General features: G+C 34.3%; 1 protein-coding gene across 2 annotated transcripts in view; it reads right to left on the minus strand.

The window, feature by feature from the left end:
* Positions 1 to 910: 910 nt before the first annotated feature.
* Positions 911 to 20,176, minus strand: part of USP47 (ubiquitin specific peptidase 47) — a 171,719-nt gene continuing 152,453 nt past the window's right edge. For both annotated transcript variants that reach the window (XM_037839958.1, XM_037839959.1), the window contains exons 19-28: positions 18,086 to 18,205; positions 15,902 to 16,676; positions 11,211 to 11,386; positions 10,764 to 10,844; positions 9,211 to 9,326; positions 8,728 to 8,846; positions 6,807 to 6,937; positions 5,288 to 5,335; positions 5,067 to 5,197; positions 911 to 4,258 (exon numbers count right to left, since the gene is read on the minus strand). In XM_037839958.1, coding sequence (XP_037695886.1) covers positions 4,084 to 4,258; positions 5,067 to 5,197; positions 5,288 to 5,335; positions 6,807 to 6,937; positions 8,728 to 8,846; positions 9,211 to 9,326; positions 10,764 to 10,844; positions 11,211 to 11,386; positions 15,902 to 16,676; positions 18,086 to 18,205 — 1,872 coding nt within the window. In that variant the 3' untranslated portion in view covers positions 911 to 4,083. The remainder of the gene's footprint in view (positions 4,259 to 5,066; positions 5,198 to 5,287; positions 5,336 to 6,806; positions 6,938 to 8,727; positions 8,847 to 9,210; positions 9,327 to 10,763; positions 10,845 to 11,210; positions 11,387 to 15,901; positions 16,677 to 18,085; positions 18,206 to 20,176) is intronic.

Below are 20,176 nucleotides of genomic sequence, written 5' to 3' on the forward strand. Positions count from 1 at the left end.
TGAGAGCACCGAGCATACCCTTCTTCCCAGGCCAAGCTGCAAGCTGCATAGCCAGCACTTGGGGGTGGGGGTGAGGGGAGCTTTGATCTAAAGACTGAGACTTTAACAATATCAGATTGTTTTGACTGAAAAGTTATAGTATTGCACTGAGTACTTGATAGGCCACTTCCCAGTGGGAATTTGCATTCAGTAGAACACAGCAGTTATTGTAAAAAATAGACCCACGGCATATTTATATCAAATTGGTACCTTAATTAAAAGGGTTACTTAAACATTATAAAAGAGGCTGAAAACTAAGTGTGCCCTCTTTGGGATGGGACTAAAGAAAACAGAATGAAGGGGTAGCTTGGTCCCCACCTTTAAGGCATGGCTTTAAGGTCCACTGATAATTCCTGGTCTAGTGAATTCACAGGCTCTAAACAATCAGATGATTAACTTCTCTCTAAGATCAGCTGGTGAGGGGGTGGGAGGCAGTGCTGTCATGGGGAAGGACTGTGCATTCTTCCCCAGCACTTTAAGCCCTCCTAACTTGGCCCCTAGTGACTGCTGCACCCTTTTCTAAATGGCCACAAATGGTTAAACGCATTCTTGATTTTGCCAAGTATTGATTGTTTCTAAAAGCCAAGTTTTGAAAATTAACACCGTATCCAACCAAATGATCATATCCCCCATCTTCCCCACATGATCTCTATTGAGCATCTTCCAGTTTCATGTAGACTAAACCCAGGTGTCTACAAACTATTTGGACCACAAACTCCTTTGAAAATCTGATAAATTTTTATTAGCTAAATTATACATATGCACAATTTTGCATTTGATTTCAGGATTTATAGCCTTCTTTTAAGGCTTCTGTCTTAGGATTGCTAATAACCAAAAAACTGATTTGTTTTTCAAAAATTACACAGAATTGTTTAGATGGGATAGTTTTATTTAGCAAACAAAAAACTCGCTAATTCAAATAATCTATTCATTGTATACTAGACTATGATTTGCAAGTCACAAGTGCAAAAGAGTTGGTTAGGGCCTTGATACTGAATAAAGGAACATTTAGAGGGAAAAATACAACGTCCAATTGAAAAGGAGACATTCAAATACTAGTGAATGAACCAGAGTAAAAGATTTTATTGTATTCCATACATTCACAGGTCACTTCCAGGTTCAGTAACAACCCTGCAATTGTATGATGCCGTGCACTTATTTAGCCTAGACACTTAAGTTTGTAGCCCTGTCCTCTTTTGTCCTAAAGATGTACCACAATGCCATTCCTAACATGGAGGCCTGGCAACCAATAGCTATTTCATTTGATTATTTTATGCCTGGGACATAGGTTTACCCGTTTTCTCAGAATCTTACTTTTCCAGTGCAGGGTGTTCATTCAGCATTTTTCACTCACTGTGTTAAATTTCATCAGATGACTAGTCCTCACATACGCTTCCTTAGTTTTGAGAAGTCGTCAGATTTCTGTACTGACCAGCTAAACACGGCATGGTCCTAAAACCATAGCTCTTGCTTCTTTGGACAGTGTGCATCCCTGGTCTTAAGCCTTGCCTCAGAAAAGGAGGTACTTGGTTTTCACAGAGTGTGCATGGTAGATACAAACCCATTTGCCCCATAGTAAAAGCTCTTCAAAATGCTTGCATGATCTGTGGGGAGCAGGTTCACAATTGACTGCATGTTGCCTGTCTTAACCTTGGGAGATAAGCAAACATCAGTTTCTACTGTCTCTGTGCTTCAGGGCACTTGATCCACAGTGTTCTGCCTCTTGGGTTAAAGATGTTCACTCGATTCTCTCAATCCCAGGGAAGCTGACATGTATAACCACCCTCAAATAAATTACTGTTCCCACCTCCACAAATTCACTTTGAAAGGTTCACCACCCCCTTTACTGAAATATATGAAGTGCAAAATTTTGTGTTTTATTTTATCAGGCACTGAAAAGCAAGAAGCTTCTAATTTTTTTCTTTTCTTTTCTGTAGTGAAATATATTTTCTTGACTCTTGGTATTTGTAATATGCCTACAATTGGAAGCAGTAATTTAAAGCAAAACCAAACCAAACGGGGCAGAAGGCACAGAATGAACAGGTGTGAGAGGAATTTTATCATTTACTCTTACACAAAAACATTAAACCAAATCATAACGAACAAACAAAAAATCCAAAGCCCATTTTGTTTATGCGTCTGCCTCCTCTGTCAGTCGGTCCTTGAAAGCAGAAACCTTACTTATTAATCCCTATATCCCCAAGTACGCAGGCCTGTGTCAGAACCAAACAGCTATCAGAAAATCCAAGTGATATGAATTCATCACAATACATCACAAATGCTTCTAGTTTTCTTCTGAGAATTCCACTAATGCAAACTCAGAACAGTCCCTCAATCAAATTTACATGGAATAAAAATTAGCCAAAAAAATATCCTAGAAAAGATTTTCTTTTCCTTACAGATCCCAAGAGACGTAAAGACACCATGGGATTCTCAATCATTATAGTCAAACTGCAAAGCCAACACCTGCTAATTTATTTTCTATCTTTCTTAAAAGGAAAAAAAAGGTAATTATCTGACTTTGAAATTATCAAGTTTCCCCAAAAATTAAATATTAACATATTTTCATCTCTCTTCTGGAACTTTACTGTAAATATCCCTTTACCATAGAAACGAGAATTATTTAATACATGTGTTACAAAATGTTAATATTTAAAGAGACCCAATCTATTCTTAACCCAGATTCTTTGTCCACACAAGTTTAATGACTAAAATAACACAACAGAATGAACAAATGTTTTATTGGCGTGTTCATTGTTGTAAACAGCATCTGGCATGAAAAAGTTTACCAAACCTTTTTATTGATTTTTATAAATTAGATGGCATTTCCAAAATTTGAGAATGTGTTCATTGAATAGTTTTATTTAGCAAAGCAAAAACTTGCTGATTCTAAAAGACTCTGCAATGAAATCACAATGACTGTATCAGCCTGTACTATGACCTGATCTTACTAGCAAGTTTATTTAGTACGATGTTAAGATGTTTCCCCAAAGTTAAATTACATGTAACTACAAATCAACTCCAAAACTTCAAGTGGGACTTACAAGCATTCTAGAAGATTCAAACTTGAAGGAAATATTTAAAAATGTACAAAAAGAAAAAAAAAAAAATGAAGCTGCTGAACAGAAAAACCTCATTAACAAGGGCAAATACAATCCTACAGGACCCAGCACTGAGAAACCTCACTGAGAATTACATTTACATAGATTGCTATACTTTTCAATGTACACAAATGTACATAATGAATGATATATGAAACAAATAACCATGGGAAATAGGTGAACTGCAATTATGATAACTCAATAGGATCAATTTTATTTACATGCTGAATGAACTTATGAAACGTATTCTCTACATCCATAACTTAAGTACAATCAATTACAATTACAATACTGCAGCAATTTGAGCTGCCACCTGCTGGGATTGGTCTAAGGGAAATGTTCTGATGTTCCAGAATAATGTTCCTAATACTCTGCAAAAAAATGAAACAAAATAAAAACACAACTTCACAATTCTCTAATGAGTTACGGCTGGTTCTGAGAATTTCTTTCTTCAGCTCCTAGTTTTGCTGCTTTCCAAGTCAACACACGTTGCATTTACTTCTGAATTGTCAATGAGGTAATGTGTGTATCAGTGAAATAAACAGAAAATTCATTCATTCATGGCCTTTGCACAGCTTTTATTATTAAGCTATGAGCATCCTGTTTGAGGCTAGTTTTACTAGCTGCTATGTGCACATTTGTCCACAATAAAAGAAATTTATTCATTCCCTTTCCCCCTTTTCTAGTAGCAGGTTTTGCTTTTTATTTTTTTGCACACCCCTTTTCACTTTACAGTACATTTGACTATAGTGCACAACATGATTCCAAGTCAAAACAGTGGCCCACTGGGCACTGAGCTTCTGATTGGTGAAGGGCAGTCCAATCAGTGCTGGTGTCACTGGGTTACCCCTAACCATGTCCGGCCATAATGGCACTACACGGTAGTAGTGAACCATCTAATTAAAACCAAAAATCCCCCAGGGAAAATGCTACACTAGTAGAGTCAGTCTTGAGTCAGGTCTTTATTTGGTGCTCCATCCAGGTATATTTTTAGTGCTTTCTCTTTACGAGGTGAGTACGTTACACGATGTCCAGTCTTTTGGAGTCGACTGCTTTCTTTTTTCATCATTTCATTTCTTTGCTCATCTGTCAACTCCATTAATTCTTCTGTTTTATCCCTACATTTAAAATATTAATTACATATTAGACCAGTATAGCCATCTGCCTCTATTAATTTGTGCTTGAATGCCATAATGCTCCTCAGTAAGATGAAATTTGATTATCACTGCTGAAGTTAAATAATCTCATATACTATCTAGAATTCTAATGTGTTTATTATGTTAACATTACACTCACTTCTAAAGTTGGAATAGAATAATTTCCTTGTTATTACTGGTAGTAATAATAGCTATTATTTACTGAACATCTATTATATAACAGATACTATGCCAGTTATTTTAAATATGTAATCTCGAATTGTCAGAAAATCCTACAAGGCAGACAGGAGCTAGATATATAACCAAGCTAGATTTGAACTCAGGTCTGCTGGGCTCTATATCTGTGTTGGCCAATACGGTAGCCACTAGCCATATGTGGTTATCAAGCACTTGAGATGTGCCTGGTCCAAATTCAGATGCACACTTTGTAAGTATAAAATACATACTACATTTCTAAGACTTACTACAAGAAAAAGAATATAAAATATCTCATTAATGATTTTTTATATTGATTACATGTTTTAATGATATTTTGGATATACTGGGTTAAATAAAATATATTAAGAAAATTAATTTCACCTGTTTCTTTTCACTTTTTTAAATGTGGCCACCAAGAGATTTCAAATTACTCATGTGGCTCTCATTTTATGTCTACTGGTCAGTGTTGCTCTATATCATGTTAACAGTAGTATAGCTATTTATGGAAAACAGATTTATGCAGACCAAAAATGTTATATTACTGGAACCAACAAAATATTGTCAATGTTACCTATAAAATATGACTGCACCATCATCACAGATATAAAGAGGCCAGACATTCAGGGTAGAAACTTTAGGATTCCAGTCCAAATCTTGATGAATATCAAGGACAGAAATATCACAGGGAAAAGTTCCTCTACCCTAAGGAGAAAAGAATTTATGAATAAGTCATGCCATTAGACATGTCCATCATGCACTAGTACAAAGATATAAACATTCTCAGAGCTTTACCTTGGCAAATTCAATATCTTCCAAAGGAATTCCACTGATTTCATTAAGCTGTAAAAGAAAACATTATATATGAATTCATTTAAAAAACAAATTTGCTTAGAAAAGTTATTTTCATTTTCTCACATGAACCCAGAAATAGCTTCCCTCCCAAAAGTAATATATGCTTAATATAAAAAAAAGGAAGAAAAAGCAAAAAGTAGAATTCTCTTACACCTACCTACATTGCAAATGCCATGTCCCAGAAATAAAAACTTTGTATCTTCCTTTCAGACCTTTCCCTTTCCATATACAAACAACAAACACACATTTCTAAAATACATTTTATATTTATAAAATGTTTATTTAATAATTTTATGTAGCCTATATATAAAAATAGGGTAGAAAGTAAAATTCTCTTTAACAGGTGTACAATATACCATTTTATCGCCTATTGATGGACATTTAGGTTGTTTTCAATTTTTCTAGTTACAAACAATGCTATATATATACCAGAACAAACATTCTTGTGTATTTCAGCAAATATTTTTATGGGCTAAATTCCTAGTTGTGGAACTGCATATCTGTTGATAAAACAGTGCCAAACTGAACTCTGAAAAACTATCAGTTTAAACAGTTATCAAATTGTCGGTTTCCCCTGAAACTTGACAACTACAGATATTTTTGTGATTATTTAAATCTTCACCAATTTAAGAGGAGGAAAATACTATTACATTACTTGTTTTAACTTGTATTTGTTCTTCTATGAATTGAGTTTTAATGTTCTTTGTCCATTTTTAAATTATTGTTCATCTTTTCTTATTAATGCAGTAGCTCCTTATAAATTATAGACATTGTTTCATATATATTTCAAATATGTCCCCCCAGCTTTTTGTCTTTCAACTTTGTTTATAGGTTGTTTTTCAAATTTTCTTTGGGGCAGAAGATTTGAACTTTTATGTGGCCCATCTTTTCCTTTTTGGCTTCTGGTGTTATGTTTACAAATGTCTTTCCCTCTCCAGAGTAATGAAAATATTTTTGGTATTTTCATCTAGTAACTTTATCATTTTGTTTTAATTTTTATATAAATTTGATCCATTTATAATATATTTTTGTGTTTGGTATGAAGAAAGGAAACAGATCTTCTTCCAAATTGGGCAGCCAATTGTCCTCCTACTACTGACCGAATAATTTTTTCCCCAGAAATTTTTAGAATTCCCACCTTTAAGTGCAAAATCCTATACACACAGACCTTTGCCTGCATTCTCTATTCAATTCTACTTTGTTGATTTTTTTTAACTAACTCATCCTTACTACTTTGCACAAAGTTGATCCAAGTAACAGAAAGTGAAGATCTACATCTGGATGGCAAGGAGTCAAAGTAATTTTTTGAAGTGTTACCAGTAGTACTAAGAAACAACCAGAGTGTGGCAGAGACAAATAAAGGCTGCCACATCAGTGTTTGGCTCTCACTTCCTAGGCTGTCTCTTATGCGACACAGGGAGAAAGGTATATTAGCTCATTTTGTCTAAAATGAACTTACCTTCTCTCGCAATTCATCAACACTACTGCTTTCCAACACAACTTCCTGGAAGGGATCCAACCTCATCTCTGAAGGCCTCCACCGTCTTGACAAAACTGCAAGCTGTGACATGGACTTCATCTTCTCTACCCCTAAGGATATGCAATATTAGGCCATCATTCCATTTTCTCTGAAGGTTCTTAACTTAGCTTTTCTGTAGTGCCTGACTAAACAAAAAGATTTACTTCAAGTATTATTCTTAAAAATTGGGCAAAGAAAGGAACCAATTATCCCTAGGAGTTTTTGAGAATGAAACATTTAGTCTCTTCCTTCCAGTCTCAGAAGGTAATTCCTAATTCCTTTTGTAGGCTGTCTTTCAACTGGTACTCTGATTCTAGAAGTACTACTGGACAATGCTTTACTAATTACTCTCCCTTTCGCATCTCCAATCTTTGCTTCTCTGCTACTACCCACTAGCGTAAAAACATAATCAAATCATGACTTTATCCTTTTTTCATTCAAGCTATAATAATCCTGCTTCTTTTCATTTACCCCCCAAATTTACTGATTCTTCAAAACCCAGCTCAATTGTCACCTCTCTCTCTGGTGTACTCTAGAGGCAATTTGTAGATTCAGTGCCCTAGTACCTACCATTTTAGAATCACATGTTTGCAATTCTGTTTCTTCCATGAGACTGTGTGCATCTCTGGAAGGCAATCACTGGTTCTTACTCATTTTTGTAACACCAGGGATTAGCAGTGTCTGGCAAATTATAGGTCAGTAAATGTTTCTTGGATTTAACCACATGACATTTCTTATTGAATTATTTTTGCTGCTAAAATATATACTGAAATGATGATGCAGGCACCTACTAGCCACTAATATTTTCTGGCTAATCCATCTCTGCTAATACCCTTCTTTACAAGGGTGACTGGCTATGTCTTTCATGATATGTTCTTGGCCTTCCCAGATACAATGATTATTCTTGGAGGGCCCCAGAGACCCAGAGAAGAGATCAAAATCTGGAGTTGTTGTCTATGCACTATGGTAGATGATGTTCTAGTTGTTCTTTGCCTCCCCAGTTAACTTGCCAATTAATCAGAATTTCCACCATTTAAATATAAGTTGAATTAGACCTGAAATAGCCTTGGGAAGGTGTCAATATTATTGAATCCTCTAAAAACTATCATAATCTTACATGAAAACATCCAGAATCTATACTTGAATTTCTACAGGGGGGAAAAAAAAAACTAAAAATTTCCTAAGCAATAGCAAAGGCACAAAGGAATACAGAACTAGTTGTTTACTTTGATGTGGTCTCCCCAGAAGCCAATTATCCCCTCACAACCTCATCAAAAAAAAAAACAGTGTATTTTCAATGTACCACTGTCGATAATTAAAACTGGGAAGTGCGAGAAATCTAAGTCCTCTTCTAAGTCATTGTTCTCAACATCTCTGATAAATTATCAATACCACATCCTGAAAACAAAATAAGCCTCAATGAAGAAAGAAATAAATATGGCTCAGAAAATATTAGCAGAGTACTAAAAAGTACTAAAATTCCAACATTCCAACTTGGAACTTACAATTTCCCTCTAAGGGAAAATTACTATTTTTAAAATTAGAGAAAAGAAAAAATATTTAAAAGGAAATAAAACCTGGAGAAAAGAGTAAAGAAAACTGAAAGACATTGGAAGTACTCTCAAAAATAACTCACACAGTTACATTAGGGTACAGGGGAAGAAGCTAAAATTCTCAGCAAGGAGATAGAGATAGGAATCACACAATCCACAATAATGATTTCTTTATGCTTAATAAAACCCAAATATACTACATTGCATATTAGATCCCTAGTAACTCATTATTTGATAAAGCAGTATATGCTTCTGTTAGTTTTAGAGCATTTTCAAACGATATTTCCCCATAAAAATATTGATAATACCATCGAGAACTTCAAGGAAAACCTCCCAGTTGCTGGAAATATTAATATCTTCTTCATAAATATGATAATCCAAAAAGACAGTGCCAGGATTCTTCCATGTTTTCTTCCTTAGACGAAATCTACAAATAGGATAGGACATTTCAAAAACACTGTAATGTGAAATTCTTAATTTGAAAAATTGACACTGATATGATACCAAGAAAAAAATGAACTCTGTTCAAACATAAGTCAAATGGTTATTCTCTAAAATTTGGGGAAAATGGAATGAAATGCTACCAATGCTTCAAATTTAGCATCCTCCAGAGGAATTTCAAGTAGAATTCTAATACTTTTGCTTAGTCCTAACAAATTAATCTGTGGTACTACAATTATAATAGTACAGGACTTTTTAATTCTTCTAGTTGTAGAAAATCATACCAGTCCAAATCAGTTAACCACGCTTTCTCTCTTCAAATAGCTGATGATACTGTAATTTTGCTTTACCTGTCAATACTGAGCTCTAAACCACACTGCTCCCTGAGTTGAGGAATTAATTCCTCTTTTGATTGCCGTACAGTCATTCCTTTAGCAAACACAGCATCTAGCAGAAACTTGCATGGCTAGGAATATAAACATAAACAATTAGTAATTTAAGAATTACACCTTAAAATAAGGATTACAAGACTTTTTTTTGCACCTTGCAGAACTACAACGAAGGGCCCAAGGTTAGGAGTCTGTGTTCCTAGGTTCAAAACCTGGTTCCACTACTTACTAGCTATGCTATCTTGGGAATGTTTCCTAACATCTCTGTGCCTCAGTTTCCTCATTTGTAAATTGGAGACAGTAGCTTCCTCACAGGGTCACTGTGAAGATTAAATAAGATAATGCATTCATACCTCCTTTCTTGTAATAAAATGATCATAATTTGAAAGTAAAAAAGAACCACTTTTATGTACTAAACTAAGGGAAATGTATATTACTTCTCTAAATACAGTCATTACTTGTCTCAAAAGAGACTTAGCACCTACAAATCCCAAACTTAAAACAAACACGTTAAGTCAAAATCACTGCAATGGGTGAGATATGATGGTGACTGATAAAATATTTGTTGAATGAATGAAGGCATTTAATGAAAAACTTATCCCTTTGTCTGCTACTTGGCTTTTCACATTTGTCTAGGTTCCCCAATAATATATTATGAACATCCTGAAAAATAGGGTCCTTGCCTTATTCTTCTTCGTATTTGTCACAAGCCTTGACTATGACAAAAACTAACATATTTGATTATCCCCTAAAAAATGAAGAAATTTAGAAATGGAACTAAGAAAAGACCACATGACAGAGGCATCACAGCATAATGGTTAAGAATACAGATGCTGGGGCCACATAGCTTATTTAGACTCCAAATCCACCATTTACAAGTTGTGTGAGTTACATAATCTTTCTGTGCCTCAGTCTCTTCATCAGAATGGGAATAATAAATTTTACTTACATCACAGAGTTAATTAATGAGGATTAAGTGAGTTAATATTTTTAAGCATGTACTGCCTGGCATTTAGTACCAAAATGCTTGGTAAATATTAAAATGACTCTTTGAAAACAAAAAGTACCTATATGCTCTACAGGTCAACTGCTATCCACCTGAAGTATTACATGATCATTCTCAGAAGGCAGGTACAAACAAATCCCCTCTTAAAAGCAGGAAACCTTTGCCTCACTCCAGCAAAACTTGGGAGCAGGGGGATGGCAAATAATGACCTGCAGGCCAAATCTGGCCTGTTGCCTGTTTTTGTAAATGAAATTTAAATAATTCATTTTTGTAAATGAAATTCACTCCTACTTGTTTATGTATTGTATATGGCTGCTTTTGTGCTCTAATGGCAGCATTGATAATTCCAACAGACTGTATGGTCCACAAAGTGAAAATATTTCCTAAAAAAAGTATACTTGTCCCTGCTTTAGAGAAATAAAAAACTACTAGTAATAAAATCTCTGCATTGTATGTTTTTAACAACTACAAACTGTAACCTTATATTGCTCTTAAATATATTACTTACCTCTTGTTCATTGACTAAAAGCTGGTATACTTTAACTCTGTATTCTCCTTTTTTAAGTGCTCTCCCCAGTCTAATTGTAATCTATAAATTAAAAACATTCTTTTAGATGTACTTTCTCAGCAGAATATACAGCTCATTCTAATCCCCTTGTTTAGTTTTATTTTCCAAAATTCTCTAGTTTGTGCTCTTTGAAAACAGATACATCTTTTATCTCTAAATTCCCAGCACCTAGAACAGTAACAGACACACAGTTTTAACATTTAACAAATATCTGTTAGCTGAATGAAGCAAAGTAAAACAAACCAGAAAACCAAAATAACCACTAAATATCAAAGGAAAATTATCCTTTTAGGGTATCTATTTTGCCTTACTTGAAAGCAGTGCAAGATGCTCTCAAATCTATCATCTAAAACAGACTCTAATTATTCAAAGATTATTCTAATCAACCTTATTGTCATCTGAAAATGATGAAAGTGTCTCATTTAAGCGGACGCTCTCAAACTCTTGATTGCTGGCATAGACTCGAAAGACCTTGAAGTGAGAGGATAAAACTCCAACAAAGGGCTCTAAATGTTGTTTGAAAGCAGCCAGAGTAATTCTTTTATCAACATGCACCATCAACCCTAGCAAGATAAAAACAAACAAACAAACAAAAAAAAACAGAAATAAAAATTGAAAAGAATCTTTTTAAAGTATACATGAAACAGGTCATATTCTTTTTATAACTGTGAACAGGAAAAAGCATCCTTTTTCAGTTATTTTACTTTTAGCTACTATTCTACATTGAAATGGACAAAAAAGAACATGGACACAGTATATTAGAAGGTATACTCTAACAGCTTTAAATCTTCTGAGACATTTAAGTGCTTTTTTCTTTTTCTGAATTCAAAATCAAACTTCCAGGAATGATTCAAAAATAATTTCCATAAAGGGGAATGTACACTCTTAGTTCTACCTGGTAATAGCGTAGGCTCTGGCTGAGTTCCAACCCTGCCTCCTCTGCTTACTTATTAGCTATGTGTAAGTCAGCAGCCTCTGTACCTCCATATCTTCATTTGAAAAAATGGAGATAACAGTATCTACCTCAGTGTTGCAGTATGGATTTAATGAGTTAATATGTTTATCATGCTTTTTAAGCACACTAATTGCCTCATACACTGTTAGTAAATCTAGTCTGGTACCTCCACTAAGAAAGCACTTCAAGACTGGCATATTAAGATTTTTGTTTCATCATGGGTTGGATAGTAATAGGAACAGTATCAAAATGGACCAGAAACTACCCCTCCCTCCACATCCCCCAGACTTAAATTCTAACATTCTTGACACTGTGAAAGAATATTTTATGAATTTTATTATTATTTTTTTAATCTAATACTAATTATTTTAATCTTTTCCCCCTTATTTTATAAGATACTCAAGGGGATACTTCTGGAATGTTACATTTACAGTTCTGGTCTTCATATTCTACCAAAGAATAAAAATTTAATTGTCTCTTTCTCTTGTATTAAGGCAGTATGTAATATAAGAACCACCACTCTGGTTCAGGCCTATGGTTCATCAATAGTCATATATGACTTCTTCAAAAATAGGCCTTGTTTTTCAATGTGAAATCTACACCAAAGGTTAAAGATGAGACCCTAAAACACTCCTGGTTTACATTCTCAGGCCATCTCTCTTCTTGGGTTTAAGTTTTCTGAGTGGGTATTTCAAATTACTTAATGTTCACTGATGGTTTTCCTAGTTCTCTGCAGAAAATGTGGCAAGTATGAATTAGCAGAAAATACAAAGAGGGGATGAACTTGGTTTATTCTATACCATTTGAGGCAGCATTTCTTTTTAATTTGCTTACAAGGTCAATTTCTAAGCTTTAAGAAGTGCCCCTAAGTTTTAACAATCTAATTTTTGACAAACAAGCCTCTACATATGCTATCTAGCAAAGTACTAAATATCCTGAGAGGAAGGTTTAATGGAAAAATCACTTGATTAGAAATCAAAAGCCCAGGCTGGATTTCAGTCTTACCCTTTCAGTCTGATAAATGGGTATAGGTGGGTCATCCAATCTGAGTCTCAGTTTTCTCACTATATCTATAAGAGATGTCTCATAGACTGTTACAACAAATGTGGTAAATTCTAAAGCATTACTGAAATATAAACTATTACTGCCATTTTCATTTTGGTTTCTCTCATAATCTCATACTTGTTGGTTATTGATACAATCCAACTTGGTGATTAGGACCAAGTGGTCCAGAGTTAAATGGCCTGGTCTGAATTTCTGGCTCTCCCTCATAAATTATATTTGGGACTCTCAACTTCTTCTCTATCCTTAAATTTCTTCTGACGTCTTCTCTATACTTCAATTGCTTCCACTATAAAATGGAGATAAGAGTATTTATACTACATAGTGTTTTGGGGTCAGTATATATAAATTTCTTGGCATAGTCAGCAAACAGCATTAGTTTAATTTGTTGGCTATAATTGCAGTTTTAGAGATTACCATCATACCACTTCTCCTATGTAGTTCTTTGAACTGAAGAATTCAGTCTGTATTTGAAGTTTTTCTTTTCCTTTCTTTTCTTTTACACATTTCTTGAATGAGGTAGTAACTAAAATTTTACAAAGTAATTTCAGTGCAAATGCACTACTGTTTTTGTTTTATTACTTTGGCTTCCCCGCTTATACCCAAGTGTCTGTAAACTACAATTGGGACATGTCGGAACAGTATTTTCAGAAAAACGTCTACAATTACTCCCTGAAACAATTCCTGGATTATAACAGAGAGTTTAAAGCTCTTCAGACTATAATTCTAAGTATCTCTGCTGAATTCTTCTTGAGGTTGAGACTATCACCCAGCCAAATTTTAGCACATGACTGAAACAAACCACCTAAAAGAAATCTCCAACTTTTTCCTGAAGAGGAACTATTTTAATCTCTCCAGTGCCCCTGAAAGGTTGAGGATCATAAGAAAACAGAGTAACTACTGGCTATTTTTCTTACTATGATGTGGACCCCAATAAAGTAAGGAAAAGTGGTAGCAGCTATGGGGTGGTAAAATGTGTACTAGGCTTATAATCAAAATACTTGAGTCTGATCCTAGCATCAGGACCTACTAGCTGTGTGACCCCAGGCAACACCGAGCCACAGTTTTTTCATCAGTGGAAAGTGTCTAATGCTAATTATTTTAATCTTTTGCGCCTTATTTTACAAGATACTCAAGGGGATACTTCTGGAATATCCTACTTACAGTTCTGGTCTTCATATTCCAACAAAGAATAAAAATTTAATTGTCTCTTTCTCTTGTAATAAGGCAGTTCATAATATAAGAACTACCATTCTGGACCACTTGGTCCTAATCACCAAACTGGATTTTATCAATAACCAACAAGTATTGGTATCTTCAGTAAAACAGCACCACTAGGGGTTATGAGAGAAACCAAAATGAAAATGGCAGTAATAGTTTATATTTGAGTAATGCTTTAGAATTTACCACATTTGTTGTAACAATCTATGAGATATGTTATAGATACAGTGAGAAAATTGAGACTCAGATTGGATGAGTCTAACAGCAGCAGTTTTACATAGCTGTTAAGAGAGAGCTAAATAAGATAATGTAACTTAATGAGCCTTAGGAGGTAGAGGCTCTGTACAAATTTAAGGCATTACTATAATAGGGTTGTTTCTCTGTCTCCATTTTGGCCCACCAATCTACATTTTCACACTTGAGTTTCTGCAACATACACATATGGCTGTCATAAGGTTCCAGTGTTATTCACATCTAATTAGTTAAAAACACAAATTTATGCATTTTTACTATGAATTTCCTAATTTCTACCACTGACTTTCCTTAATTCCATTTAAAAGACAGAACTTTGAGATTGCAAGTATCAGAGCACTTAACTTTTATAGAGATTGTTTATGTACCTTCTCCCCAATAGATCAACCATAAAGCTGCATCTTAGTCATCTCTACTTCTAATAACTACATGGGGCCTGGCATCAAGTATGGATTCAGGACATATTAATTGGGTGGGTGGATAAATGGATGGATAAAGAGTGGGTCTCTCTTCCAGAGCTACCAGGAGCATGTGCATTCAATTAATAGCCTTAAATTCTAATAATGGTTCCACTGCTCAAAGCAACACACTTTTGGGCAAGTCATTCATTCATCCTCTGTGAGTTTCAGGTTTCTAATCTGTCAAATGAGGATATCAATATTTGCTTTATTAATTTCAGAGAAGCTTCAAGTGTTTTGAAAACTAAATATAAAAATGTAAGGGGTAATATTAATATCTGCCTTGTTAAAGACTAACATAAAGTAATTAGCTGTTCGGAGATTTTCTATTTCTAACCAAGGAAAGATTTTATATCTTGAACCTGGTTGTCCTGCTAATTCTTTGGCTGGTTTCAGTCTGAGGTTTTATAAAAGTTCTTTTATTTTTAAGTCTAATATAATCTTGATGGGTTTTGATTGTTTTTTTTTTTTGTTGTTGTTACTTGTTTATTCAGCCCAAAATAACATATAAGATTTCCTCCATCTTTTTGAGATTATGCAATTGGTAATTTCTAGTTTATATCTTGCCTGGCATTTACTTCAAAGAACCATTTTTTTTTCTTTTTTTTTAAAGCCCCTTTCCTTCTTCTAATGTTCCCAGTTATAAACTTCTGGGGGGGCTGTAAGAAGGGAGTTGCTATTTGTATTGGGGGTGGGGGGAAGGGAAGGGATGCACAAATAAATTTTCCTGGGCACTGAATATTAAGATTTCTAAGTGTTCTGAACTTTTGTTGTTGTTGTTGATATATTATTTACTTTTTAAACTATTCCTTAATTTTTTTCCTTAGTGCTTTTATCATAATTCTTTCCTAATATTGATTTTTTTTTTTAGCTTATTTTTTTATCTCACCAGAGTTCTGGCATAATTACTGTCATAAAGGTCTAATGTGTTACATAGGTCTAAGAACATTCTCTACTATAACTGCATTGAAAATAAAAGCAAAGGCAATAGAGAATAATCTTATAATCCAGCAGGTTATAGGCGGTTTTAGAATGAAGTACCTCTTAGCTGATTCTTAACTAAAAATTAAAAAAAAAAAAAAAAGAAAAATTGACAGTTTCAAATAGCCATTTTCTTCTTAAGTACATACATTTATGTCCTTCCCCAGAACCTTCATCTGCGGCATAGCGTTCTGCTTTGAAATACATGTATTGTATTTCTCCCCTACTCTTGCCACTCTCATCATATTCACTGTCGGTTCCAGAGTCTTCTTCTGCTGTATCCCATGTCTCTTTTTTCCCTTCATTTGCTTTAGTTCTTCTACTACTTGTGATACTATGAGAGTCAAGTCCATTAGCCAAAGGGATCTGAGCATTATCTGCATTGCACAAAGTATCACTGCTATGACTGGAGCTAAGAATATCACTGTCCACAGAACTTGTACTCCTGTCATTATTTACATCCGAGTCTGATCGTTCTTCAGACTGAAAATTTTCTGGATCAGAAGTTTGAATATGCTGGTCAAGTTCTCTATTATCTACTGATGCTGACGAGTCCCTCTCATTGAGAGGTGATTCAATGTTTTCAAAGTCACTTGTCTCAGTACTCTTGCTACTGTCCCCATTATCCCCATCCTGCTGCTGCTGTAATGACAAGCTTTTGAGTTTTTCAGTGCTTTCTTCTAGAATAGCTTCCACAGACTTTAGGCTCCCTGCCGGTCCTTTAACTCGTCCACAATCATCTCCATTACCAGAATCTCCCCCAGCTTTCTGGTATGCTGTCCTTTTGGAATAAGAACCTGGGGATTGTTCAGGTAACAAAACAAATAATCTGATTGTATTTGCATGACGATCCAGGAGTTTCCGTAAATGAGAGTCTGTAAAGGCCATCTGGTAATCCAAAGTCTCAGAACTTTCAACAAATACCTAAATAGTAAGTCAAAGAGTTATATTACACCATAATTTTAGTCATATTCTCATTCACCATAAAAATAGTATCATATCAACAGAGAACAGTATATCATAAGTTACAAATTTGGGGATGACAAAGGGAAAGCAAAGTGAAGTTTCTAAAGAAAACATACATTGTTTGGAGACTAAACATTAGGTTCATATGTCTTTGTAAGTTGCCATAAAACTGTGCTAAGATAAAGTGGACATATACATACACCTTATTATTGGGTTGTCCATTTCAGAAAATTCTGGTATTCAACATGCTGCTCTTCAGGAAATAAAACTTTAGCAAGTTTAGCACGAATATAGGTAGAAGAACATGTATAAAGACACTTAAGGAATACAATTACCAAAATCCAGGTTGCAGAAAAATCTAACGGATCCAAGACCTAGTTTTTCAACAGACAAATTGCAAACAAACAAAAAAGATATAGGGGACTCTGTAAATAATAATAGACAAAGAGATATATTATGGACTATATTTGGATCCTAATTTGACCAAACAAATCTTATTGGAAAAAATTGTTTTGCAAGATAATCAAGAAAGTCTGAATACAGGCTCGATAATGATAGTAAGGAATTTTTATTACTTTTTAGGTGTAATGTAATTGTGGTTGTGTTTTTAAACAGAGGTCTCTCTCATCTTTTAGAGATACACATTACAATTGTTTATGGATAAAATGTTAGTGATGCTGGGGATGTGTTACAAATAATCTGGGGGGTAATGGTTGGATAAATATAGATGAAATGAGTTGACAATTTTAGAAGCTGGGCAATGGATATATGGGGGTTAATTACACTATTTTCTCTACTTTTGTATATGCTTGAAATTCTCCACAGTAATTTTGTTTTTAAACAAAATTCTTATACATACATTTGGCAATATCAATAGCGTGTTGGGTTTTGCATAAAGAGATAACCCTAATACTATTCAGTAATTATAATAAAGATTATAATTTTCTGTATCCTAGGCATGCCTCTGACTTTCACCATGAAGTACTGCCTTATGGAAGAAGCTCAAGAATGACCCAAATTCAGAGGACATAACCATCAGAAATGGTCAGAAAGCGTCACAAAAGAAGTAGGTCTAATCTTGGGCTTGAAAAAAAATGCAGGAAGAGGGGGAAGAACACTCCAGGTGGGTGGTAGCCCATGAATGAAAGCAAAGAAGAGAAAAACCAGCAAGACTGATTTAGAGAAAAAAAGAGTAGACTGATTTGACCTTATTACAATAGAAGATAATTGTTGGGAGGATGTGAGATTTAAAAGATAAATTACAGACAGATGGAGGAGAGCTCTGGAGGCCAGGATTGTAAGTCTGAACTTAATTTCATTTCCTAATACACCAGCATAGAAAAGAGTAATAAAAATAAAAGACATACCTTGTTACTCCTAAAAAAACCTTCTGCTTTGAGGGTTTTACTGGACACGCTGAGAAGACGCAAATCATTATAGCAGCGTTCCAGCACTATTCTCATTGTTTCAGCAGGTAAATAGATGGCCTGTAATGAAAGTAATTTAATAAAAAAGTACTCTTTCAAAAATAATTCTGTTTGACTTGGAAATATGGGAAAACAAGATATTGCTAAGTTCTTGAAAAATAACAGACAAAAAATTAACAGAAGTAATTTTATAAGTTTTCCTATTTTTTAAGACTCTAAAGGAAAAATTATTAGTTCTATCCATTAATTATGCAGCAAAGCACAAGAAAAAAGTATCAGTTATAAATGTATGCCCTGAAACTATTTTAAAGAAAGCGATTTTTTCACTAAAAATTTGATTCCTTTCAAACTTGCCAAGTAAATAAGATGATTTGATTCAAAAAAATCTGTGAGAGCTGAAGCCAAACCAACAGCTAATTTAACTTCTTGGCTTTTCATGGGCTCCTCTGTATTCTATGAATAGCTGTTAATATTTTGCTAAATCAATTTTCTTCTGTTGAAAATGAGATTAAATCAGTGAAATTTATTCTAAAATCCCACATCTTTAATTTTTTTGTCATTTTATGAATTTCTCATGAAATGAGCAGATACAAATGATTTACATTTTAAAAAACATGATTTGTTCTCAATACAACATATCAAATATGGATACAAATACCTAATTCTTATGAAGTATAGTTATACTTTAAAATTTTGTGATTTTTGACACAGTGTTTTATAATTGTCTTTATTTCCTATAAGACATATTTTTTCCCAACAAGATTATTAGCTTCTTCAGGGAAGGGATGTCTTGTGTTTCTTTTGTATTCTTCCTTAAAGTTTATAATCTAGATTAAATTGAATTGCTTTTACATTTGGCATTTACAGTTTAAAAATGTAAGAAGCAACTACAGTAACATGGTATTTATTTATGAGCAATTTAATCATAAAATATAACTTTGCAACATGATTTGTTTCCTGGCTATTTCTTTGGCAAAAAATGTTAGAAGTCATTTTTTTTAACATAATAATGAGAGAAACAATAATTATTATAACCACCAACTTTTATATAGTCTTTTACTCCCTTCTCCCCCCCACATACAGAGCATTTTTTCTTTTTTTTAAATTAATGGTCACAACAACCCTGTTAACACAGCTGTTAAAAATCCTCAGATTTGGAGATGAAAGACTTGACTACCATAAGATGAATGAGATTGGAAACTGGACTCAACTTCCTGGCTCACAGCTACTGAGCAATTTCCACTACACCAAGGATTTTTAACCTGGGGTTCAGAGACCTATGTTTGTGTGTGCAAGTGCATTTCACAGCATCCACAAGGTTCTACAAAGTACAAGACCACTGAAAGGATAATAGTCACTTCTCTGGACTGGACTAGTCATATTGCACAAGGAATTCTAAAAGGTTTCATCATCATATTTTCCAGCTCAAAAATTTTGAATGAGTTTATTTTCTTTTAATCCCTAACCCATGTAAAAAGGCCAACATTTAATTCATCACCTTCTGGGTCAAATCTGCTTCTCTACCTTTCTCCTGTATCCCTGTTAATATATCACTACCTTTCTGGCTACCCACGTTTGAAACCCTCAGGTCATATGTACTTCTACCTTACCCTGACATTTACCAACCACAATTCCTACTGATTCTATTGTATAATATCTTCCACAGTCTATGCCTTCTCTCATTTCCAGTTATATGCTTTCACCTGAATTGTTTCAACAGCCTTCTCATCCACTTCCTAATACCTCCCTCACTCCATCTGGAACACCAGTCTAGTGTTGCTAGACTAAGCACTGTACAACAGAACTCTGATCATACCACTGCCATACTTATAAAAGAAAGAAAGAAAAGAAGCTAAAAACCGTACTTCCTGAGGGCTACGCCTAACAGAGCCCAAACTTTTGTGTTTACTGTTTCAAGTCCTCCATGAAATAAAATGAACTTACATTTCCAATCTTTTATTTTACAAAAATGCAGCCAAAATATACAAGTTGATTGTTACATCCAGCGGCCTCACACTTTCTTACCTCCGT

This window comes from Choloepus didactylus, chromosome 6, assembly GCF_015220235.1.
Source record: "Choloepus didactylus isolate mChoDid1 chromosome 6, mChoDid1.pri, whole genome shotgun sequence".
Taxonomy (NCBI): Eukaryota; Metazoa; Chordata; class Mammalia; order Pilosa; family Megalonychidae; genus Choloepus; species Choloepus didactylus.